We start from the raw sequence: 25,696 nt of genomic DNA on the forward strand, positions 1-25,696 counted from the left end.
CAGGCTGAAAGGAGAGGACCCAGGGCCTGAGGACATGTCTCAGGATCCGGGTGGGCGGGGTGGGGGGTGCTGCTCATCAGACTGTGACACAGTGAGGAGCTCCGGGGACCAGAGCAGGGAGGCCAGGAGAAGGGAAGGAAGCAGGAGAAGAGCCCAGACAGGGCAGCAGAAAAGCAGGGCTGAGGCAGCTCCCAAGGAAACTCTTTGTCTCCACGTGCGTGACGCCGAGTTGCTCTCACAGCCACCCGTCACTCTGGGAGCACCCCCACCCCTGCTGCTGCAGCCTCAGCAAAGCCGGGCCCCGGATCTCAGCCCAGCAGCTCCCCACATACTCACATTCTGAGTAGTTTCTTTGTTTGCTTTCTGCCTCCGGAGATCTGCCCGAATGAATGCTGAGGTCCAGGATTGCAGAAGGAAGGGCAAAAGAGGCAGTTATCAAGCAGAGCAATGGTCACGTTCATCCACGAGAGGGAGCCCTCACTCTCCTAAGGGCCACAGGTATCCCACCTCCTTCAGATATTCCAGGGATCTGGAGGTTCAGTCAGCCTTGATAAGCCTGGGGACCACTGCTGTCCCTGACAGGCAGAAGCCAGTGATGACACTGCCCTTCATTTATAGATCCCTCATATTTGCAGGGAGTTTGCACACATGGCTCCAATCCTCACAACAATCCCCATTCTACAGATTAGGAAAGTGGGGCTCCCAGAAGTGGGTCCACTTGCCCAAGGTCAAACAGCTATGGAGGTCGGTGTCACAGTCTAGGATTCAAACAAGGGTCTTTTGGGGCCCAAACCCAAGCTCATTCCAACAAAATATGCTAATGCCTCCCCCAAAGACTTCCTAACAAGCCCTCTCGTCTGCCCCACTGCACATGAACGCCCAACTGTATGATCAATCAAGGCACTGGGTGCCAAACTGCCAACAGCCTAAACCCATGAGCAGTCAGAGCATCATGTTGTTCTGAGGCCCTGACTAACCAGTGAGGACTGCTCCAAGGGTGAGGAACACACACAGGAAGATGTTCCCAGGCATGGTTCCATAGTTGTCGATAATCTTGCCCTGGGAGATGGTGAAGATGATCCCGAATACCTGCAAAGGCACAGAGAAGCCTGGAAACAAGCAGCCAGCCAACCAGCCCACGGGGGAGCTGAGCTGCCATAATGTAGTGTCTGCACCGGACAAGCCCAGCAGGGAACAAAGAGCCATGGCTCTGGGGCCACCACGAAATGAGAGGCCTACCTGGGCAGACACGTTGAGGAGGCCAGACGACATGCCTTCTGATTCTGGGTATGTCAGCTCCACAGCAAACTCAAATCCCAGCGGGAGGAAGCCAGTCATAAAGAAGCTGAAGCCCAGATCACAGAAACAAGGTGATGGAGAACTTCCGGAACAAGGAGGAAAGGGAGCCTACTTCCTACCCTACAACTCCTTTTCCTAGTCTCTTTCTTCCCATCAAGACATGCCAGGCCCTTGAAAATCAGGCCATCCCCTACGCAGCCATTACACACACACACACACACACACACACACACACACACACACACTGCCCACAGGAAAATAAGTGGGAGGTGAAGCTGAGTAGAGACCCCTGTGGAAGAGGTACCCTTTCCTACACTTTCTCATACATCAAGTCTAGAAAATTCCAGCTCTGATCTCTTACACCTGCACCACACTTCCTGCTGCTTTCACATCCACTATCTCTCTCATTCTTTCCAACAACTCCACAAGGCAGGCCACTCATCTTAAATTACAGATGAAGAAACTGAGTCTCAGAGTGATTAAGGGAGGTGCCTGTGGTCTAATAGATAGTCAACAGCAAAACTGAGATCAGGACCCACTCCTTCTGATTCCCAGCCCTGTGTACTTTCTCTGAGCTCCTGTTGTCCCAGGCAGAGCTAATAAAGAGTCCATATATTTCCTAGCCTCCCAGAGATCTGTGAAGGACACAGTCCATCCCAACAGCACGGATGGGACTGGAAGTCCCAGGTGGGCTTTCAAAGTGTTACAAGTGAACATGACCTCTGGCCACCATTTCCACATTTCAGGAGGTCAGTGAAAAGGCAGCAGAGGGATACCTATTGCTTCCCAGGATGTTGGCAGCTCAGGAACCATGGGTGGAGCTTTCCAGTTAAGCAGGTTAGAGGTGAAACTTACCCCATTACACCAGCCGTGATGAACACTATCCACAGGTGTCCCAGGTTCAAGGTCAATGTGTAAACCACCATGCCCACCACAGTCATGATATAGACCACCAAAGTTGTCTGCCTACAAACAGAGGCAACGAAGCTGAGTCATATACTGCGGACTTTAACAGGATCTTTCCCTCCCTCTCTCCCTCCCTTCCTTCCATTCCTTCCTTCCTTCCCTCCCTCCTTCCTTCCTCTCTCTCTCCCTCCATCCCACCTTCTATCTATTGGGCACGTACTGCGTGCCAAGCCCACTTCTGTGAGCTATTTGCTCTCATAGAATTTTCTGTCCATGAGGTTGTTGGACATCGGACCAATGATCACACTGTGGTCAGAGCTACAAAGGGTAAGACCAGGACAGTATGACGTCATCTTGAGGCACATGTGTTCTCCTGCAAAACCCTCTCAACAAGATCGCGCTGCACCTGGACTTGTCACGTCCTACCCACAAGCAAGAAGGCATAACCCTTGCCTCTCCTCCTCCCGCACTGAAAAAACAAATGGGACACACAACAGCTGTGGTCAGGCGGCAGGGGCATGCAGACGACCCCAGAAGCCCGTTCTGCTTGTCTGCTTTGCCCTCAGACCCCAGGACAATGCTGGGCAGAGCCCTGGCTGTGAGAGTCTCTGTCATCCTTGAATTCTTCCTGTTGCCACCAGCACACGTCCAGCACCGTTTTTCCTGCTGAATCTGAACTACTCTGCTCCTGACCGTGGCAACTAAGAGAGAACCTTCTCCAGCCCTGAACTAAGTCCTTGACTCCAAAGCTGAGGTGAGAAAGCCGCCCACGCCCAGTTGCATTTCCCCTTGTTGGTCCCTCAGAAGGACCCTCAGCAATGTGCTGGTTTCTGTTTCTGGCTCACCCTGCTTGTGCCCCTCCCCACACCACTCCCCCCATGTTGCCCACTCAGGACTCTGCTGTGGCCCTGACTCCTGCACTGGGACCTGCATCCCTCTCTGTCCTACTGACTGAGGGCAGGGACTCTGCACATCCTTCTGCGCTCTGGCCACGAACGTGGGAACTCAGACTGTGAAAGCTCAAAGCCTTCACTCATCTCTGCTGAAGCCAGAAACACAGAGGGGTTGCCAGCAGGTGTGTACTGTGGTTATGTGAAACTAACACTGCATTTACTGGATGCCAGGGATTCTGCTAAGTGCTTTACATGCATTTATTATTTCATTCAACCCTTATAAAAGCCATGCAAGAAAAGTATGACTAATTTAAGAAAACTGCAATCATATCAAGGATCTTTTCTAATCACAAAACTATGAGATCAGAAATCAACTACAAAAACTGCCAAAAACACAAACACGCGGAGGCTAAACAGTTATCTACTAAACAACCATCAGGTCACCGAAGAAATCAAAGAAGAAATTTAAAAAACACCTGGAGACAAATTAACAAAAAGCACAACAATATAAAATATATGGGACACGCTTCCTGGCACCGAGCGAGCGGCGGCGAGGCAGCGTGAGCCGGCCCCGCTTCCTTCTCGCCGCTGGCGCAGTTCTCGGGCGGGCGATCGCCGCGATGGCCCCGGCCGAGCAGGGATGAGCCCGCCGCCCGCCGGCCCACAGCCCCCAGCCCCTCCGGCCCGGCCATGGTGAAGCGGTACGATGTGCTGTTCCGGCTGCTGCTGTTCAGGGGCTCTGGTGTAGGCAAGACCTGCCTGCTGCGCGGCTTCACCGACAAAGAGTTCCACTCCTCGCACCTCTCCACCATCGATGTCGACTTTAAGATGAAGACCATAGAGGTAGATGGCATCAAAGTGCGGATACAGATTTGGGACACAGCAGGGCAGGAGAGATAGCAGACCATCACAAAGCAGTACTATCGACGGGCCCAGGGAATATGTTTAGTCTGCGACATTAGCAGTGAGCGCTCTTACCAGCACATCACGAAGGGGGTCAGTGATGTGGATGAGAATGCACCAGAAGGTGTCCAGAAGACCCTTACAGGGAATAAGGCTGATGAAGAGCAGAAACGGCAGGTGGGAAGAGAGCAAGGGCAGCAGCTGGCTCAAGAGTATGGCATGGACTTCTATGAAGCAAGGGCCTGCACCAGCCTCAACGTGAAAGAGTCCTTCATGCGCCTGACCAAGCTGGTGCTGCAGGCCCACAGGAAGGAGCTGGAAGGTCTGCGGACACCCGCCAATGATGAGTTGGCCTTGGCGGAGCTGGAGGAGGATGAGGGCAAACCTGAGGGCTAGGAGAACTCTTCGAAAACCTGCTGGTGCTGAGCATCTTGCGTGGAGCGCCCCCGCCCCACACAGTCCCCTCTCCCCACAGGAGGGCTGCGGGCACACAGGGAGCCTGGGCTTTGCCCTGCTTCTCTTTGCCTTCGGGTGACCCTGTGGAATCTCGGCTGGGCTCCTCCCCCTGCCTGGCTCAGGGGAGCAGCTCCTCTGTCCTGTCCGAGCGGCCTCGCCCCCTCCCCCCACCCTCCCCCTGGGACGGCCCCCTCCAGCCTGTTTCCCCAGCCACAGGCCTGCCTCGAGCCCCTGATGTGCTATGAGCACCGCCTCACTACCCCGAGGTCCCAGGCGATGGCCCAGTCCGGAGTCAAGGCCACTGGAGGTTCCTTCTCTCTCAGTGCATCTGGTCTCCTCTCCGCTTCTCCTCGCTTCTTCCCACCTCTCTTTCTGTCCCTTCCCCTCAGCTGTGTTCCTATCAAAGCCCTCCCCCGCCCCCCACGTGTCCTGTGTGGCTGCTGGTACAGCACCTTTCAATTCCTCCCTCTTTGCCGGGCCGAGGGAATGGACTCAGGCTCAGGGGCACGCCCCCTGCTCCGCTCTGGGAGAAGCTCCACCCCAATTTGTGGGAAATTCTTCCCGTCCTCTCCTCCCCACCACCCCTTCTTGTGCCATGGGCCTGCCTCCCCAGTGACCAGGGAAAGAGGAGAGGAAGGAAAGCCCAAACTGGTGGTCCCCACGCCTGGGGCTGTCCTACCCCCCATCCCCAGCTTCCACTGCACTTGGCTGCCTGCCCTCCTGCCTCTTGGGGGAACTGAGCTTCAGAGAAGAAAAAAAATGATGAGGGGTAGCAGGGATAAGAAGTAACCTCCATTCTCTACCTGCCCTGCAGTGTGTACACTATTTCTCCCTGCCCCCAGGTTCCTGAATTTAAAGATGTGGACCAAGGCCTGAGGGTACTGCAGGGGCAAGGAGAGCCCTGGGGCCAACCACACACTCCAGGAAGGGGAGTGTTTGGAAATGAAGGGCCAGCTCCTATATATCAGGTTAAGAGCCGGGACAGCAGTTTGCAAACCAGAGGGGAATTCAGCAGCAGCAGGGATTCCTGGGCCTCATCTTCCATTTCTTTTTCTTTTTCTTTTTTTTTTTTAACATCTTTATTGGAGTATAATTGCTTTACAATGGTGTGTTAGTTTCTGCTTTATAACAAAGTAAATCAGCTATACATATACATATATCCCCATATCACTTCCCTCTTGCGTCTCCCTCCCTCCCACCCCTCTAGGTTGTCACAAAGCACCGAGCTTATCTCCCTGTGCTATGCGGCTGCTTCCCACTAGCTATCGATTTTACATTTGGTAGTGTATATATGTCCATGCCACTCTCTCACTTTGTCACAGCTTACCCTTCCCCTTCCCTGTGTCCTCAAGTCCATTCTCTAGTAGGTCTGCATCTTTATTCCCATCCAATCCTGTCCCTAGGTTCTTCATGACCATCTTTTTTTTTTTTTTTAGATTCCGTATATATGTGTTAGCATACAGTATTTGTTTTTTTCTTTCTGACTTACTTCACTCTGTATGACAGACTCTAGGTCCATCCACCTCACTACAAACAACTCAATTTCGTTTCTTTTTATGGCTGAGTAATATTCCATTGTATATATGTGCCACATCTTCTTTATTCATCTGTCAGTGGACACTTAGGTTGCTTCCATGTCCTGGCTATTGTAAATAGAGCTGCAATGAACATAGTGGTACATGACTCTTTTTGAATTATGGTTTGCTCAGGGTATATGCCCAGTAGTGGGATTGCTGGGTCTGATGGTAGTTCTACTACAGCTAATCAATGAATTTGGTAAAGTAGCAGGATACAAAATTAATGCACATAAGTCTCTTGCATTCCTATACACTAATGATGAAAAATCTGAAAGAGAAATTAAGGAAACACTCCCACTTACCATTGCACCAAAAGGAATAAAATACCTAGGAATAAACCTACCTAAGGAGACAAAAGACCTGTATGCAGAAAACTATAAGACACTGATGAAAGAAATTAAAGATGTTACAGACAGAAAGATATACCATGTTCTTGGATTGGAAGAATCCACATTGTGAAAATGACTATACTACCCAAAGCAATCTACAGATTCAACACAATCCCTACCAAACCACCACTGGTATTTTTCACAGAACTAGAACAAAAAATTTCACAATTTGTATGGAAACACAAAAGACCCCGAATAGCCAAAGCAATCTTCCATTTCTTATGTAAGATGGGCATCTCCCCACCACCCCGGCAGGTGAGAGCTGACAGAACCATGCTGGTGGTCTTTCACTGAGCCCAGCCTTCAGCTCTCAAGGCTTTCCCAAGACCCAGAGTTTGTGGGAGAAGGGCAGGGAGCTCATGGGCAGAAAGCAGGTAAGCCCTGGGTGGGAATGCTTGGTGCTGTTCCTTTCAGCTTTCAAGACCAAGTGCTCATCTTGTTCCTCTAGCTCCTGACTCAGAGGCTTGAGGGTTTGCCAACTGCACTGTGGCTACAGGTGGAGGGAAGCGGACTCCCTCCTCCAGGGCCCTTTGTTTCAGGAAGAAGTTTCTTTAACCCCATATGGTCCAAGAATAGTTTGCAGGAGACCCTTTAAGGAAGGAACAAGTCAGTTACCAGCCCTAGTAGGGTTCCTCTCCACCTTCCCAAGATGGGAGAAGCCTAGGGAGGAGGATCACTCTTAAGCTGCGTTGCATGGCTGGCAATGGAGTGAAAACAAAACTGGGCATCGAACATTCACTAATTAAAAACTAAAATCCAGGACACACACATGTGAAGAATTAATAGCCCCACTTCCTTACTCCTCTGAAAAAAAGGGTGGGGGATGAAATCACCAAACCTTTTCTTCTGACTCTTATCAAATCAGGAGAGAGCAGGAGAGGGTAGCTCAGGATGAAGGAATGGGGGATGAGTTATCATAGTGGAAGGAAAAGGAAGGCAGGAATAGTTATAAATTGTTGGCTAATGAGAAATGTAAAGAGCTGACTCTTTAGGATGAAGTCATGACCACAGCTGAGGATGTTTCCTTGAGGACTAACTCCTCAGGTGTTAAAATATGAAGCATCACTCTGGGGTGGGGAGGTCAGCAGTGCCAACCCTCAGTGTGCCCTCAGCCAGGGACTCGAGGGAGGGGAAGTTATACTGGCCATTGGCTCCAACCTGTGGTCAGTGTCGCTGCTTTCCCTGAAGATCTGGCCGAGCACCATTGCCTTTCTCTCCTAGCCCCCTCAGGGAAGAGGGACTATATTTTTACTGCACCCCAGGGGTTCTGGAAGGGAAAACTTGGGGTTAGGATTCTATGGCCTGAGAAGCCCCATCCATAAGGGCCACAGCTGGGGAGAAGTATGGGGCAGGAGAGGGGTTGGGATTTTAGGGTGCAGCTATGCTCATGAGGTACCAGAGTCAGCCTCTCACCCCTAAACTTCTCCAGTCCCAGAGGTAGCCTGGGACCTGGCCTTAGACTGTTGAACACGTGAGACTGCCTGTTGACTCCTCACCACCCTTGCACCTGTTGTCTTGAGACTCAGCACAGCCCCAGGCACCCCACCTGCTCCTGAGCCCCACCATCTCCCTGTGAACTTTGTGTGCTGTGTCTTGGGTCCAGGATATGAATTGTGAGCAGGGTTCATCTATTTTAAACATAGATGTTTACAAAATAAAGAATATTTCAAGTCAAAAAAATAAGTTAATTAATTAATTAAATAATAAAATATATGGGACACAGGAAAAGCAGTTCTAAGAAGCAAGTTTATAGTGACACAAGCCTGTCTCAGGAAACAAACAAACAAAAATCTCAAATAAACAACCTAATCCAAGGCAATCAGCAGATTCAATGTAATTCCTATCAAAACACAAATGAAATTTTTCACAGAATTAGAACAAATAATTCTAAAATTTGTATGGAAATACAAAAGACCCCAAATAGCCAAAACAATCTTGAGGAAGTAGAACAAAACTAGAGGTATCAGTTCGCCCAGAGATTTCAAACTATACTACAAAGCTATAGTAATGAAAACAGTATGGTACTGGCACAAAAACAGACACACAGATCAATGGAACTGAATAGCAATTCAAAAATGAACCCACATTTATGTGAGCAATAAACCTATGACAAAGGAGGCAAGAACATACAATGGGGAAAAGACAGACTCTTCAATAAATGGTGTTGGGAAAACTGGACGGCTATACACAAAAGAATCAAACTCAACTACTCTCTCACACCATGCAGAAAAATAAAGTCAAAATGGATTAGACTTAAATTTAATATAAGACCTGAAACCACAAAAATTCTAGAAGAAAATATAGGCAGTATACTGTTTGACATCAGTCTTAGTAATTTTTTTTGATATATCTACTCAGGCAAGGGAAACAGGAGCAAAAAACAAACAAATGGGACTCCATCAAACTAAAAAGCTTTTGCACAGCAAAGGAAACTATCAACAAAATTAAAAGGCCAGCTATTGAATGGGAGAAGACATATCTGATAAGGGGTTAATAGCCAAGATATACAAGGAACGCATACAACTCAACATCAAAAAACAAACAACCCAATTAAAAAGGGGGCAGAGGATCTGAATAGACATTTTCCCAAAGAAGACATACAGACGGCCAACAGGTACATGAAAAAGGGAACCCTCGTGAACTGCTGGTGGGAATATAAATTGGTGCAGCCACTGTGGAAAACAGTACGGTGATTCCTCAGAAAAATTTTAAAATAGAACACCCAGATGATCGAGCAATTTCACTCCTGAGCATTTATCCCAAGAAAATGAAAACACGAATTCAAAAAGATATATGTACTACCCCTATATTCACTGCAGTATTATGTACAATAGCCAAGATATGGAAGCAACCTAAGTGCCCATCAACAGACAAATGGATATAGAAGGTGTGGTACATATACATATATTTCAGCCATAAAAAAGAACGAAATCTTGCCATTTGCAACGACATGTATGGACCTAGATGATATTACGCTAAGTGAAATAATTTAGACAGAGAAAGACAAATATTATATAATATCATTCATATGTGGAATCTAAAAAGCAAAACAAATGAACAAACAAAACAGAAACAGAGTCACAGATACAGAGGACAAACACATGGTTGCCAGAGGGCAGGGAAAGGGGGAGAGGAAAGAAACAAGTGAGAGAGATTAAGAGGTACAAACTTTCAGTTAGAAAATAAATGAGTTAAAGGAATGAAATGTATGGTGTGGGGAATACAGTCAACAACTATGTAATCTCTTTGTATGGTGACAGATCCAAATTAGATTTATCTTGGGGATCATTTTGAAATGTATAGAAACATCAAATCACTATGTTGTGTACAGGAACTAACATAGTGTAGTAGGTCAATAATACTTGAAACACAAACAAGTATGCAAACTCATAGAAAAAGAGACCAGATTTGTGGTTACCAGAGGTGGGGATGGGGTAGGCGGATGGAGAATTGGACGAAAGCAGTCCCAGTTATAAGACAAGTAAGTACTAGGGATGTAAGGTACAATATGATAAATATAATGAACACTGCTGTATGTTATACACACAGGTTGTTGAGATTAAATCCTAAGCGTCCTCAGCATGAAATTTTTTTCTGTTTCTTTTATTTTGTATCTATATATGATGATGGATGTTCACTAAACTTATCGTGACAATCGTTTCATGATGTATGTAAATCAAATCATTATGCTGTATACCTCAAACTTATACAATGCTGTATGTCAATTATGTCTCAACAAAACTGGTAGGAAAAAAAGAGATGTATGACTCTCCCTAATATGACAAATGAGGAAACTGAGCTCAGACCAGTCAAGTTACTTGTCCAAAGTCACCTGCCCAGGAAGTGCACAGCTAAGATTCGAACCCAGAGGTGGGATTTGAAACCTGTGCTCCCTCTACTCCCACACACAGGAACACTAACACAGGATGGGGCTGCATCTTTGGAAAAGACCAACAGCCTCTGAAGGACGCCCTTCCCGCCTGGCTCCTCAAAGCAGCTGCTGAGGGCAGAGGAGCTTCATCCCTCCTCCCCCTGCTCCCCACATCCAGTCCCTCCCCCTCTGCAGAACCCAACTCCATGGACACCCATCTCCCTCACTGACCCCACAAGCTCATCTTTCCCATATTTGTTTACATATAGCTTCTTCTTAAACCACTAGCCTGTCTACAAAACTGTAGTCTCAGCCAGAGATAAAGGGACCTGACCATCCAATTTCCAGCCTCCAAACCAAACAGGACAAATCTGGGAGGCTCAGGGAAAAGGGAACTGGTACCAAAATGACCAGATGATGGAGCTCTCTCACCCTTTCTCTGCCTAAGTAGTAGAGCAGGGAGAAGACTGTCCCATGCTGACTGCAGGATGCAGACATCAAGTGACACTAGGAACTGGTGGCAGCATTCTGCAGTGTCCTCCCCAGCCCTTTTACTGTATTTTCACCATATTTTCTAGTTCACCGGAATCATCCGGCTGCCCACATCCCCACCCAGGCAACATTCCAATCTGTCCCTTCTCCTGCCACACAGCAAGCCCAGAAAAGGGGACGCTGCTGTGCCCTGGTTCAGGAGTGGCCAGTCCTCACTACCCAAAGCAAATAACTGACATATGGCAAAGACGAGGCGGCAGCCCAGCTCCACCAGCAGTAATTAAGCCCAGCTGGGCTCCTCGTCGTGTCCAGCCAGGCAGCCACATCCCCAGGGTTAGCCTTTGACAAAGGCAGACAGAGAGAGCCCTGGTCTGACCAGAGAGCCTCACAGAAGCGGATCTGTGTGACAGAGAACAGGTCTGCACTGTCTGTTGCCTCTAGACACTGGGAACTTTGGAGGCTTTGACAAAGCAGCCCAGAATGTTGATCTGCCCCAGAGCAGGACAACCCTGGCCTGGCAGCTGCCCTACTGGCCAGCATTAACTGAGTGCCCAGTGCATGCAGAGCACAGGAAAGACACAAGTTGGGCCTCTGTTTCCAGAGCATTTTCCTCAAGGCTGGCTACTGAATTGAGGCATCCAGGTTGATTTATTTTTTTAACATTGTTATTGGAGTATAATTGCTTTACAATGGTGTGTTAGTTTCTGCTTTATAACAAAGTGAATCAGTTATACATATGTTCCCATATCTCTTCCCTCTTGCATCTCCCTCCCTCCCACCCTCCCTATCCCACCCCTCTAGGTGGTCACAAACACCTAGCTGATCTCCCTGTGCTATGTGGCTGCTTCCCACTAGCTATCTATTTTACGTTTGGTAGTGTATATGTGTCCATGCCACTCTCTCACTTTGTCACAGCTTACCCTTCCCCCTCCCCATATCCTCAAGTCCATTCTCTAGTATGTCTGTGTCTTTATTACCGTCTTACCCCTAGGTTCTTCATGACCTTTTTTTTTCCCTTAGATTCCATATATATGTTAGCATACGGTATTTGTTTTTCTCTTTCTGACTTACTTCACTCTGTATGACAGACTCTAGGTCCATCCACCTCACTACAAATATCTCAATTTCGTTTCTTTTTATGGCTGAGTAATATTCCATTGTATATATGTGCCACATCTTCTTTATCCATTCATCTGATGATGGACACTTAGGTTGCTTCCATGTCCTGGCTATTGTAAATAGAGCTGCAATGAACATAGTGGTACATGACTCTTTTTGAATTATGGTTTTCCCAGGGTATATGCCCAGTAGTGGGATTGCTGGGTCGTATGGTAGTTCTATTTTTAGTTTTTTTTTTTATAAACGCAGATTCCCCTACTGAATTGGCATCCATGAGGGTGGGGCCCAGGAATCTGTATTTTTAGTAAGCGTCCTGGATTAGCCTGACATCCACTAAAATCTTCATGGCTCTTAGAAATGCACTGGGCAATCAGGACTAAAGCATGTCATAATACTTACCAATGAAGTGGAAGCAATTGCAAGATAACACACTGTAAATTGTTGGAAGAACAGAGCACCTTGGTTAACCCCATGGGGTCCACGAGGGAGCTACGGCAACAGGGCAGGGGAACCACCTCCTCATCCCCACTCTGTGGAGTTTCCACAAACTGTCCAACTGTTGATGCTTTTCCACATTTATTTTCTCCTTCCTCTGCTCCTTCCACAAGCTACTTGGGGGATGGAACTCTGACAGGCCTCATGTCTCCTATCTCTAATCTTCCTATGATCCCCACAGGGCAGGCATTGCTTCCCTCATTTTATAAATGGGGAAACTGAGGCTCAGAGAAGATACATTTGAACTCCCCGCTTGACCACTCAGACCCCCAGCTGCCACAGTCACATCTTTGGAGCCGTGTTGCTAATGAATATGTCATTTCGAGACAGGGGTTCCCGATTCAGTCCAAGAGGAAGAGTCACTTACTTGTAGGTTTTGGTCCTATCCAGCCAGATGCCTGAGATCATAGCCCCAAGCATTCCTGCAACCACGATGGTCAGGCCGATTCTTCCAGCATTCAATTCTTCACCCTGGGGAAACCACAGCCCCAGTGATTGCTCAGTGATGGGACAAGATATCTGACAGGGCGCAGTCAGCAGAAGGCAAAGGGGCAAAGGCAAGTAACTCCGGCTTCATTAGAGCCAATTCTCAGAAAGTATCAGGACAAGATGGCCTGTAAGAAGCTGCCAGTGGAGAGAGAATCCTAGAATAATTGCTCCTCCCAACATAATATAACCCTGGATGTGTGTGCATGATACTGGATGCTAGGGTGAACCAAATTCTGTCCTTAGAAACCACTTTTAGATGGATTTTTTAAAATGTAATCCTTATAGCAAACCTTTACCATTATTCCCATTTCACAGATGGAAAAACTGAATTATGTATATCCAAACATTCTATACTTAGGTTTTTTCAGTTATCACTGTTGAAGAGATAGGAAGATAATAATTATATATTTTTGAGCATTTATTCAAAGCCAGATACCATGCTGATGATTTTATATCATCATCTCATTTAATTCTCCTAATTCCCCACCAGAAGCTTAATCAATATTCTCCATTTTACAGATGAAGACACTGAGGCACAGTGAAATTAACCTACTAGCCCAAGGTCATGAGGCCTTTATTAAGAGCAGAGGCAGGATTTGAACTCAGACCTGTCAACCTCCAACACTGGAATGCTCAGCCACAGTGGCTCACCCCTCCCACAAGCGTGAGACCCTCAACCCTTCAAAAGAGGGCTGGACCCGGGATCCCGACTCCAGGATACTCAGTGTCCCACTCCCAGTATCCAGCCCTCGCTGGCTCTGAAAACATTTAAAACATGCTTTCTGCTGAGTAAATAAGACTTTAAAATTAAACCTTGCCCACATTTCACAACTTAATTTACTTCATATATGATTCTATTGTATATATGTTTACCTACTGTGTTGCCAGGCACCATGCTATGCACTTTACATATATAAACCTTATTATTTACTTTCTAATCCTAAAATCAATCTTTCAGTAAGTAATTAGACTTCCTTTACAGAAAAGAGAATGAGAGCTCAAAGACACTAACCAGCTTATTACACAGCTGAGGACCCCTGGAGCTGGGGCTGAGACCCAGGGCTGCCTCCCTCCAAATCTCTGGAGCCCACAGCATACCACGCTGCCACCCCAGCTCCTGCCCAAACAGACTAGAAACCTCCTTCTCTCAGGGCCCAGCAAGCTTAGGGAACACCCTTACCGGGTAATGCAAGAGCACCATGCGATTCAGCAGAGTGGACAAGGAATAAAAAGCACCAGCATTCAGACCTGAAGGAGGGAGGGAGAAACACAGCATTAGGGTCATTCTCCTGTTGGGGCCATTGCTGGCTTCTCCCCACAGTGGTGAGGGAGGTCAGAAATCCTCAGCCTTGTTGCCACTGGAGGTAGTGTTTCAAAGAAGAAATACTCCAAACAACTGAAACTAACCATTTGAACCTCTTCTTAGCCACACACAACACTGCCCTCTCATCCCTTTATCCCTGTCCTGGAAACACAGGCTCCAGAAAGTATTACTCCCAGGTCAGAGCCATCTACATTCCTCTTAAGCGCTGGCCTGACCTAAGGGGCCAGCAGAAGTACTGGACCCCTTCCACCTCCTCCTGATGACCTGTCCCCCCTCACCAGAATGGTCCAGACCTCTGACCCCTGACAACACTCCCTCTGCAGGTAGATTCTCACCTCTTTCCACATCCCTCTAACTTTTTTCTCAGATTCAACGTCACACAAAATCTTATATTCAAAACCATAAAGGACCCTAAAGAGCATTTAGTTGACTCTCCTAATTTATCGATTCATCCAAGAAATAAATGGAGCACCTAGCATATACTGTAAGAATCTGTGTCCTTAGAAGATGAGGTGATTTGTCAAAAGCCATACAGTGACTTAGTGACTAAGATGAGACTGAAACTGATCCAGAGGAGAAGGGCCTTCTTCCCTCCCTTCATAATGATGGTGATGGTGATGGTGGTGATAATGGTGGTGATGGTGCCGGTGGTAATGGTGCTGGTGGTGATGATGGTGATGATGGTGCTGGTGGTAGTGGTGATGGTGGTGATGATGGTGGTAGTGGTGATGGTGGTGATGATGGTGATGGTGGTGGTGGTGATGGTGGTGATGATGGTGGTGACGGTGCTGGTGGCAATGGTGATGGTGATGATGCTGCTGGTGGTAATGGTGCTGGTGGTGATGATGGTAGTGATGGTGGTAGTGGTGATGGTGGTGATGATGGTGGTGACGGTCCTGGTGGTAGTGGTGATGGTGGTGATGATGGTGGTGACGGTGCTGGTGGCAATGGTGATGGTGATGATGGTGCTGGTGGTAATGGTGCTGGTGGTGATGATGGTGATGATGGTGCTGGTGGTAGTGGTGCTGGTGGTGATGATGGTGATGATGGTGCTGGTGGTAGTGGTGATGGTGGTGATGATGGTGGTAGTGGTGATGGTGGTGATGATGGTGATGGTGGTAGTGGTGATGGTGGTGATGATGGTGGTGACGGTGCTGGTGGCAATGGTGATGGTGATGATGGTGCTGGTGGTAATGGTGCTGGTGGTGATGATGGTGATGATGGTGCTGGTGGTAGTGGTGATGGTGGTGATGATGGTAGTGATGGTGGTAGTGGTGATGGTGGTGATGATGGTGGTGACGGTCCTGGTGGTAGTGGTGATGGCGGTGATGATGGTGGTGACAGTGCTGGTGGCAATGGTGATGGTGATGATGGTGCTGGTGGTAATGGTGCTGGTGGTGATGATGGTAGTGATGGTGGTAGTGGTGATGGTGGTGATGATGGTGATGGTGGTAGTGGTGATGGTGGTGATGATGGTGATGGTGGTAGTGGTGATGGTGGTGATGATGGTGATGGTGGTAGTGGTGATGGTGGTGACGGTGCTGGTGGTAATGGTGATGGTGATGATGGTGCTGGTGGTAATGGTGCTGGTGGTGATGATGGTGATGATGGTGCTGGTGGTAGTGGTGATGGTGGTGATGATGGTGATGATGGTGCTGGTGGCAATGGTGATGGTGATGATGGTGCTGGTGGTAATGGTGCTGGTGGTGATGATGGTGGTGATGGTGGTAGTGGTGATGGTGGTGGTGATGGCAGTAGAATACACTTATGTACTAGGCACCTTACAATCTAAACACCTTGCAATCCTCATAACAATCCTAGAAAGTAGCTAATATTCTCATTCCCATTTTGTAGGTAAGAAAAATGCACACAGATTTTAAAAACAAATACAGAGGTCACTCTGGAAGGCCCACCAGGAGTCTTTTTAATTTTAACTAATTTTGAGGCTCACACAACTACCACTGGCACACCTGGCATTAGGTCCACTTAGCAGCATGTAAGAGAGGACACAGTTCATAGACAGGGCGGCCGCAGGAGCTCCTCTCCACTGGAGCCAGTCCACAGAACCCCAGTCCATAGAGCCATTCAGAAGCTATTCTCTTTTGCCCCCAAGGTGACAGCTCAGTGCAGAGAAAGGCGGGTATGGCACCCACCCTGGCTCAACCCCTCCCAGGAGCCACTATTGCTTGTAACTCATCCACAGGCATAGCTACCAGGATCTCCATAAAGGACAGGCCAGTGGAAAGAGTCACTGTGCTCAGAGAAGCACAAAGAATGGTTTCCCAACAGGGGTAAGAAGATCGCCCAGTCCACTTGCAGTCATTTATATCACAATAGGTCATTCTTATCAGAAGCAATGTTGCCTAAATGCAGCTGACTTACTCCCTTTGTCAGGTTCCCAGAGGAATGAGATACAAAGTTAAGTGAAGGTCAAATTCTCCTGCAAAATGGGGACGGGAGATTGGTTTGCCCTTCCCACCATCACACGGGTAGTAAGAGGCAGGGTTCGATTCAAACCCAGACTATGGACTCTAGGTCCTCCATCTTAAACCGTTGATTTCATATCCTTACAGATCTGATCCTCAGTGATTTCCCCAGCTCAGGTTACTGGCAATTTCGTGCCCCAGCCTCTCCCAGCAGGTCACCTCAGGGATGCAACAAGGTTGAGCTCAATGCCACCTGCTGAGGGGCACAGGGCCAACAGTCAGTCGGCAAACCCAGAAGTGTCACCAAATGTGACTGCAACGGCCACACTCATGGTCAGGAGGACTCTGAGACTCTCGGCAACTTCTCACCCAACAAGCATACCGGCCGCACCTTCATACCACACACCCAGCCACTAGAAATTCCATTCCTGGGTCAAGACAGCCCACAAGGAGACACATTCCTGAAATGGGGGCGGGTGTGGGGAAGAAGCAGTGCAGGGAGGAGGATGAACTCAGCCCCCTTCCTGCCCCTCAGCCTAACGGGGCCAGGCGCCAGGGCATACACGAGGTCAAGCTCAGCTTGTGCCCACCTGGAATGAACAAGGGGGCAGAATCCTCAGGAAACTGCGAAATTATCCAGGAGGACTGTGCGAAAAAAAACCCACTTCAAACACCAGCACTTTCCTGACCCTGAAAAACGTGGAGAGAAACAGTCCTGATCAGGCTAACCCAGGCTATTGAGGCTGAGCAGCTTTGTGAGGCTTAAAGGTTTAGAGAAATCACTTCCAGATCAGCATCTCTGGCAGCTTGTGAGAAATGCAAATCCTGACCCCACCCAGACCTCCTGCTGTAGACACTGGGAGTGGGGTTCCTCAGGCAATCTGTGTTTGAACAAGGCCTCCAGGTAATTCTGATAAGCCTCAAAGTTTGAGACCTACTGGCTCTGTTAGACTAGTTTGGTTTACCAATAACCATCCCCTGCTCCCAGCCAGACAGGAATCAGGGCTAAGGTAGGGAGAATGTGGAGGGGGCAGGGGTTCGCCCTGGAAGGCTACCATTCTTTCCAATTCTTTCTACAGGCCAACCTTAAAGGAATTAGAAATTCTGACTCTCTCTTGAATCTAGATGTCCCTCCCATATTGCCAAAGGTTGCCAGACACAGTTAAACGGCACAAGTCCACTCCACTGCCCAAACCAAAGGGTCCGGTGTCCACACTGAAAGGCAGGAATGAAATGTGTGCTCTGCCCTGTGCATAAGTACCTCTTACAGGAAGGCAGTGACTATGTTATATTCGGGTATGATTATCCCCAGCAAGGTAAGCCTGCCAGGTGAGGAAATGTGATGGTCCCTGAAAGGCCTGGTCACCCCTGGTATCAGCCACCTGGGAGGAGTGCAGGTCACTGAGGGGGTGAGCTTTAGGAAGGCAGAAGGGACTGACTTATCATCACTCTGAGTTTCTCTCCTGTGTCAAGACTAATTTTTTTCAAAGGGTGGTGGCATTTAGAAACCACTGGCATTAGTAAGCCTCAGAGTCTAAAAACGCAGATTCCTGGGCTGCACCCTGGACCAACTAAATCTGATTCCCCTGGATTGGGGCTAGGAATCCGCATTTTAACAACAACACAACAAAAACCCTTGGCATTTCTTAAACTTGGGGATAAATGGCCTTGGGCATAGGAAGATCACAGACCAGGCCCAGGCCCTCAGAGGCTGGGGTTAACATGGAGGCAGCTGGGATGGGAAGGGGCTTCAAGAGAATCACCCATAGCACACCTACTTTAGAGGTTCTCAACCCTGCTGCAAACCAGAATCTCCAGGAATGCTTGTGAAAAGCAGATTCCCAGGCCCGGACCAGACTATCTGAATTTGACTTTCCAGAAGAGAGGTAGGAATTGAGGCACACACCACCCAGCACCCCAGGGGACTCTATCATCAGGCCGGCGTGGGAAACACTGATCCCAGATCCCATCTCTGGGTTCTGGTTACTCTGTGTTCATTTCCCTTTTGTCCTTCCTGAACCTGTAGGAAACCCTCTTTTTAAAGGGCCAGCCTGACCTCGGCAAAGCTCCAGGGAATCCCGGAAGGACCTTATACCCACCCTGAAGCCAGCATCTTGAAGGGGCACAAAGCCCCTGCCGAGGCCCAGGTCGGGCGGTGTAAAGCCCTTGAGAGCCCCAAGGAAAGGTGTCCTCAGGACACATGCTGAGGCTCTGAATTCAGATGCCCAACACTGCACAGATTCTTCAGAAGCATAGCTGGAGGCGAGGCTGGGGGATGACAGGGAAGAGCAATCCCTTGGAGGACACTTCTCCAGCAGAGGAGCCTTTCACCAGTCTGTTCACCAGGGCAGTCGTTAGCCATCAATGCAAAGACGTTAGGGAAGCCATGTGAAAGCAAGGCCTGGAGATCCGAGGGGGAGCCAAAGAAAGGTTCTTACTTCACCCCACCCCACACCCACGGCTGACGCTCACCACAAGACCTGCCCAGCCCCAGGCTCTGGTGGACCCACGGAGAATCTGCTTCCAGCCCTGTGTCTTTCTGCAGTGCCATGTTAGAATAAGGAGGGTATTTTGTTAGAGGAGGTGGTAGTTTCTCATTCCTGTGATACTTCAGCAACATCAAGCACAAACCCAGCCTCTGCACCTCCTCCCCTCTAAACTGGGCTGCTAGATTTAGGAAAAAACAAACAGCACACCCAATTAAATTTGAATTTCAGCATAAGAATGCTTCAAATAGTTGTGGGACATGTTTATACTAAAAAAGAATTTGTTGTGGATCTGAAATTCCAACTTAGCCGGAAGGCCCTTAATTTATGTCTGAAACCTACCTCTAAGAGTGTGGCCAGAAGCCCGTGGGGAAAAGGCAGTGGCACTGGAATTCCTCCAAAGCCTTTACTGTATCACCGCACCTTAGCTCGGGGCAGCTGACTCAGCAGCTTGGAGAAGCACTTGGAAAGTCACTACCAGTACAATACTGGACATCCCGCCAGCTGCACGAGAGCTACTCCCTACGTGTCGAAATCTAGTTCATTCAAAAAACAAAAAGACTGTAGGAAATGGGCAAGTTTCCCAACGCAACAGCATCGTGGCTGCACGCAGTGTTTTGATTCACAATTACTTTAAAAGCTTTCATTTCCATCCAGGGAACTCCAGTGGGAAGCAAATGTTCTTACTCTTTTCTGAGGGGTGGTTCTTAGAGAGACACACGATGAGCACAGGATGGGTGAAGGTGGTACACTCAGTAATTAGCAGAGCTGACACTAAAACTTAGACCTTATATTCCTTACGTACCAACTCTGAACTCACTGGTCCCCCAGTCAAGGCTCTTACTCCAAAACATGTCCACCCAAATCCAGCAAATACATCCATGAAACACTATCAACTGCTTGATTCCCAACTACATGCTCTTAAGTGTTTATAATTCAGAGGAAAATAGGAACATCATATGTACTATATAATGTACATATGCACTATATGGTTATATATGTGTACATATAAACTGTGAACCATTTCCCTCTTCAAAACTCAACCTGAAACTGCATGGAAGGTGGGAGGCATTCTGGGAGGTCTCAAAGAATTTAGTTGAATTTATAGAGGGTTTTTTTGGTTGTGTGTGCATTTTTAATCTGGAGCAAAGATAGTGGGAGAAGAAAGCAGGGATTCTCAGGTGGACTGAGTGCCTTTACATGACCTGTAACCCTTAGAGAGACGCACTACGGATGAAACCTCACCATCCCCAAGTCCCAAAGATGGCCGGTCAGTGTAGGTAGGTCCTGCTTCTAAACCCCAGAACTCCAGACCCTCATCTCAGAAGAAAGGCCATTGGTCTGAGGACTGAATCTGAGGAAGGACATACACCACTACCACCCCTGCTAGATAGACCCAGAGGCTATTCCGTTGAGTGAGGTTGAAAACAGACCCCTGGCTCTGTCTCCAAGAGGCTCCTTCCTGCACGGGAAGGCAAAATGGTGCAGTGGTTAGGAAGATAGGCTTTGATCTCAGACAGACAGAAGTTTATATCTAAGCTCTATTGCTTGCTAGCTGTCTAATTACGGACAAGGAGCTCAATCAGAGCCTCAGTTTTTTTAGCTATAAAATGGAGCAGTTGAACACCTAGTTCATGGGTTCCTTTTGAAGATTAAATGAGATAATGCATATAAAGCACTTCACATGGTGCCTGACACACAGTAAAGGCTCAATAACATGTTTTCCCAAATCTGTGATTCAGCCTAAGAATCATTTCCTTGTTGGCAAAGATCCCTGTCACCAAGTCCAACTCTCTACCACAAAAATAAGGCTTGTGGTTCTCTGACTATAATGAAATGTGTACAAACAACCAGATTAGTTTAACTCCTCACTGGGATCACCTCAGGCCTTTGAGAAAAATGTTAATAAATTCTATCTATACACAACATAGTCAAATGCTTCCAGAGGCACAGAAGTGAACTGTTTTTCTAGTTTAGTACAGTCTCAATTTAATGGCAATTTACTTCCACCCTGTTTCTCTCTCTTCTTCTGGGACTCCTGTTAGGCATGTGTTGGTATGCTTGATGGTCTCCCACAGGTCTATGAGGATCTGCTCATTTTTCTTCTTTCTTTTTTCTTTCTGTTCCCCAGACAGGATAATTGCATTTGACCTATCTTCAAGTTAACTGATTCTTTTTTCTGCCAGCTCAAATCTAGTGTTGAGCCTTCTAGTGAGTTTTTCATTTCAGTTATTGTATTTTCAACTCCAGAATTTATATTTGGTTCTTTTTGATTTGTCTTTCTTGATATTCTCTATTTGGTGAGACATCATTCTCTACTTTTCTTTCATTCTTTACACATTGGTTTCCTTTAGTTCTTGAATATATTTATAATAGCTGAGCTACTATCTTTTTCTGTTACATCCAACCTCTGGGCTTCCTCAGGAACAGCTTTCTAACTGTGTATGGGCCCTGCTTTCCTGTTTCTTTGCATGTCTCATATTTTTTGTTGAAACTGGGCGTTTTAAATACAATGTCAACTCTAGAAATGAGATTCTCCTCCTTCCCCAGGATTTGTTACTGTTGCTGCTGTTTGTTCACGGACTTTCCTGGACTCATTTTGTAAAGTCTGTGTTCTCTGTCATGTGCAGCCACTGAGGTTTCTGTTCCACTAGCTTAGTTTTGAGCTAAGGATTAGACAGAGATTTCCTTAAATACTTTAAGCCCACAAGTCTCCCACCTTTGCTGAGGACCTCTATGTGTGCGCTGGGACTTGTCTGTGATGCTCCAGCAGGGTGATGACAACTCCGCCTTAGCCTTCACTTTCTGCTTACACAGAGCCTCAAGTTCAGCCAGAGGTGAGACTTTAGGGCTTTCTCAGGTCTTTCCTGGCCACGTGCACAACTCTGCATGTGCATGTGGATTTCTAGATTCCTAAGAATATGTCAGAGCTTTCCAAAGCCCCCTGGACATCTCATTCTCCAGATTTTCCTTTCAAGGTCTTTGGTCAGCCTCTTGATTACCCCAACCAGTCAGTATTGCTACCTCAGGCAGCTGTGATGTTAAGCAGTGATCGCTTTCAACAAATGCCCTGGAAATAGCGCTTTCCCACTGAGAAAGCTCTGAGTCAGGTCAAATATGGGCAAATCCTCTGAATGGGGCCTTTGCAGGGAACTGCCATAGAAGTCAAATAGTGACCTAGGGATGGGACTTCTGGGGGGAGCTCCAAAATTGTTTGGCCCCCTCCAGTGGCTGTGAGGCTGCTAGTTTTCACAGCTACCATGTCTGGGAGGCTGCTGCATGTCTCTCAAGGTTACCACAGAGCCTGGAAGAGGGGATCGGAATAGGACAAGTTAAAACACAAAGCTTGCTACTTTACTGTTATTTAGATATTTGTCTTGAATAGATGCTCACTGGATTGTTCCAAGCCTTTGGTTAAGAACCCTGAAACAACTGATTTTGATAATGTCTGCCAGTATTGTTCTTGTTTTCATGGAGGGAGAGATGATGCAAGGTCCTCATTCCACCATTCCAGAAGTGCTAACCCATTTATTCCCTGTGTTATCAGTTAACCAAATAGATTAAGGAAGAGTGTCCAGAACCATAGGATGAACACCACTCTGCCAGATTGAATACCATATAAGCAACCAGCCATACAAGATGGAAGGAAAAGGAGTTGCCTTGCCCCTAAAGCATGGCCCAGAGCTGAGCCACAGCGACCAGGAGCAGCACTGCTCCTGGTACATTTTGTTCTTATTTCTTGCTATCATGGGTCAGTGACCTGACCCTGCCATAAACAGCATCCAGAACTGAAGACCACAGCCTCTGGAATAAGGCCTTTGACCGGTTATTGCTACCATCGCCACTCTCGTTCACAAAAGATATTTATTAAGCACTTATCTGCCCTAGAATTCCAAGGTAAGCCTCAAATGCCCTGTTGTCAGATGCCATAAGGTTAATGGTGGTCAAAGGTTGATGCACTCAAGATGTTTAACTCTAGGGAAAAGTGAAAGTTCTTAGAGGCATGGAATCCTGAGTCTGGAAGGGAACTCAAAGATCATCAGGTTTCACTATCCATCTATAGCCTGATATTCCCCACAATATCCCCACTAAGTGGTTGGTTCCACCTACACTTGAATACGTCTCAGTGATGGGCAACTCATAATATCTTTAGCTGGCCATCCTAAGTATTGGAAACTTTCTCTTTGTTTTGTGAATGAATGCAGAGACATACTCAGGACTGAGAAGTTGGAGAGAGGGAGGAATGGAGACCAGAGGCCTTGGAGACTAATGTGGGTACCTGGGGCTATTCCAGATAAGAGGTCACCTAATCTGTGCATATGCCTGAAAACCAGGTGTGCCTCTCTACTGTGGATGATACCGCCTCTTATCTAATGCCTCAGCTAATGAACACTTTAATTAAGCGAAGGACATTGATAAGCCTAAAGTGAAGCCCTGGTACAATTCAAGGACGGAGCATAGGCAATCAAGGATCAGGAGTATAGACTCTGGAGTCTGACAAATCTGTACTTGAATCCTGGCTCTGCCCTTTGAAAACTGTGTGCTCTTGAGCTTTTACCTCATCTCTCTGAGTTTGTTTCCTCATCTGTTAAATGGGGAAGATTATACTATTTACCTCTCACTGGTGTGGTGAGAGTTAAATAAAATAATATATAAGAAGTCTTGGCACGTAGTAAATGCTAGCATTGTTGTAAGATACAGTTTGCGAGCCTAGAGAAAACCTGAGGTTATAGCCAACTGGGGTTTCACTAAGAATAAGTCACGTCAACCCATCTCATTTCTTTTCTTCTTCTGGTTACTGAGCATGATATACACTCTTGATTTTAATCAAACAAACTGGAGGGTTAAATGGTCAAGGGTAAGCTGGAGAGCAGCAGAGCTGGGTGGATCTGTAAAGACGCCTTTAATGGAGTGCCCTGGGGTTCTGTCCTTGCCCCTGGCTAGAACAACGTTCTCATTAAACGTTAGGCTGAAGATGCAGCAAACGCCTTGCTGGAAAGGCAAGCCAATACACCAGCATAAATATTGACATTTATCTTACCAAAGCCAAGAAAATGAAACGAAAGAGGGATGTTGTCTTGCATTCAGGTAAAAAAGGAGCCATGTTCCAAGATGAAGGATTGGCTGGAGAGTGATTCATGTCACAAGACTCATATAAATATCCATCCACTCGTTCATTCAATCACTCATTTAATAACTGTTGGAGTATCTACTCCAGGTTGGCCACTGCTGAGGCATTATGAAGTAAAAAGACATAAATGCCTACTCTCAGGGAGTTCTCAGTTGAGTGGGAAAACAGATCTGGAAATGATCTTTTTTTTTTTTTTAATGATAAGTGATAAGATGTACCAGGAACAGCAAAATAAAAGAGGAAAGGTCGCCTAATACTGCTTTTTACAGCAGTCATACTGAGATGCAGAGGATCAGCAGGCATTTTGCCAGACAACTTGATAAGGGAAGGAATGGTTGTCTAGGTAACCCAACATCGAAGGCCCTGAGACAGAGTTGTCTCTTCTGGTTGACCCTAAACGACGACTTTACAAATACATTTGGGATTTGGAAACACTATGATGCACAGACACATCAGGCCTCTTGTCTCACACTCCCAGTTCCATTACACTCCTGGACACATCTGTATCTTACCATAGGTGATGACGAGCAGCACAAAGTTGAGGTTTTTGAAGAGTCGGACGATGGAACTTAAGTATGAAGCATCAGGGGACGTCAAGGTATAGCTTAAGGACTGGGCCCTGCTGGGGGGATGTTTAGGCTTCTCCTTGAATACTGAAAGGAAAGAAACAGAGAGATCACTGCAAATCCCTATGGTCCCACCCTGCAGAGCTGATACATGGACGAGAGCTGACTCCCTCATCTGAGAAGGAACTAAGACTCCAAAAGGAAATATTAATTCTTCAATTAAATCCTTTATAGTCTCCTCTCTTGAAGCTGCATCTCACTGTCTGTGGCTCCGTGACTGTGCCTTGGATTCTTTTCTTCTTCTTTTTTTTTTTTTTTTTTTTTTTTTGCGGTACAGGGGCCTCTCACTGTTGTGGCCCCTTCTGCTGCGGAGCACAGGCTCCAGACGCGCAGGCTCAGCGGCCATGGCTCACGGGCCCGGCCACTCCACGGCACGTGGGATCCTCCCGGACCGGGGCACGAACCCGTGTCCCCTGCATCAGCAGGCGGACTCTCAACCACTGCGCCACCAGGGAAGCCCGGATTATTTTTTCTTAATGGCCTTTGGACGGCTGCAATCACTGGGCAGTATTCAAGGATCAAGGAGCCGAGTAACAACCGGGGAATAACATACGGCAGAGCACTGAAGAAATTCAGTAGTAACACGGAGATAGGAAGGAAGTGAGAGCTGAGGCTCTGGGATTAGTGAGCCCAGTTAAGGACTCAGCACCAGAGCTCCCCCCAGGGGGGAAGGAACTGTGCTGCCCATGCTGAGCACAGAGCCTGGCACATGCTGCCAATAAACATTCCCTGAAAAAGGGAAAGGATCTTCTATTGGAAAGACCCAGTCCCTGGGTCTAGGGATAGGAAAGTCCATCCCTAGTTTCTCGAAGTC

At 47.4% G+C, this 25,696-nt stretch overlaps 1 protein-coding gene and 1 pseudogene across 1 annotated transcript in view; one reads left to right on the forward strand and one right to left on the reverse strand.

Moving 5' to 3' along the window:
- The window catches only part of FLVCR2 (FLVCR choline and putative heme transporter 2), a 64,672-nt gene that overhangs the window by 4,192 nt on the left and 34,784 nt on the right, over positions 1 to 25,696 (reverse strand). Inside the window, exons 3-9 of the mRNA XM_060096038.1 lie at positions 24,769 to 24,909; positions 14,070 to 14,137; positions 12,768 to 12,871; positions 2,155 to 2,265; positions 1,240 to 1,345; positions 978 to 1,089; positions 337 to 392 (exon numbers count right to left, since the gene is read on the reverse strand). Of these exons, the coding sequence (XP_059952021.1) occupies positions 337 to 392; positions 978 to 1,089; positions 1,240 to 1,345; positions 2,155 to 2,265; positions 12,768 to 12,871; positions 14,070 to 14,137; positions 24,769 to 24,909 (698 nt within the window). The remainder of the gene's footprint in view (positions 1 to 336; positions 393 to 977; positions 1,090 to 1,239; positions 1,346 to 2,154; positions 2,266 to 12,767; positions 12,872 to 14,069; positions 14,138 to 24,768; positions 24,910 to 25,696) is intronic.
- LOC132489055 (ras-related protein Rab-15-like) lies at positions 3,789 to 4,427 on the forward strand (annotated as a pseudogene).

The sequence above is a fragment of the Mesoplodon densirostris genome, chromosome 4 (genome assembly GCF_025265405.1).
Source record: "Mesoplodon densirostris isolate mMesDen1 chromosome 4, mMesDen1 primary haplotype, whole genome shotgun sequence".
NCBI classification, from domain to species: domain Eukaryota; kingdom Metazoa; phylum Chordata; class Mammalia; order Artiodactyla; family Ziphiidae; genus Mesoplodon; species Mesoplodon densirostris.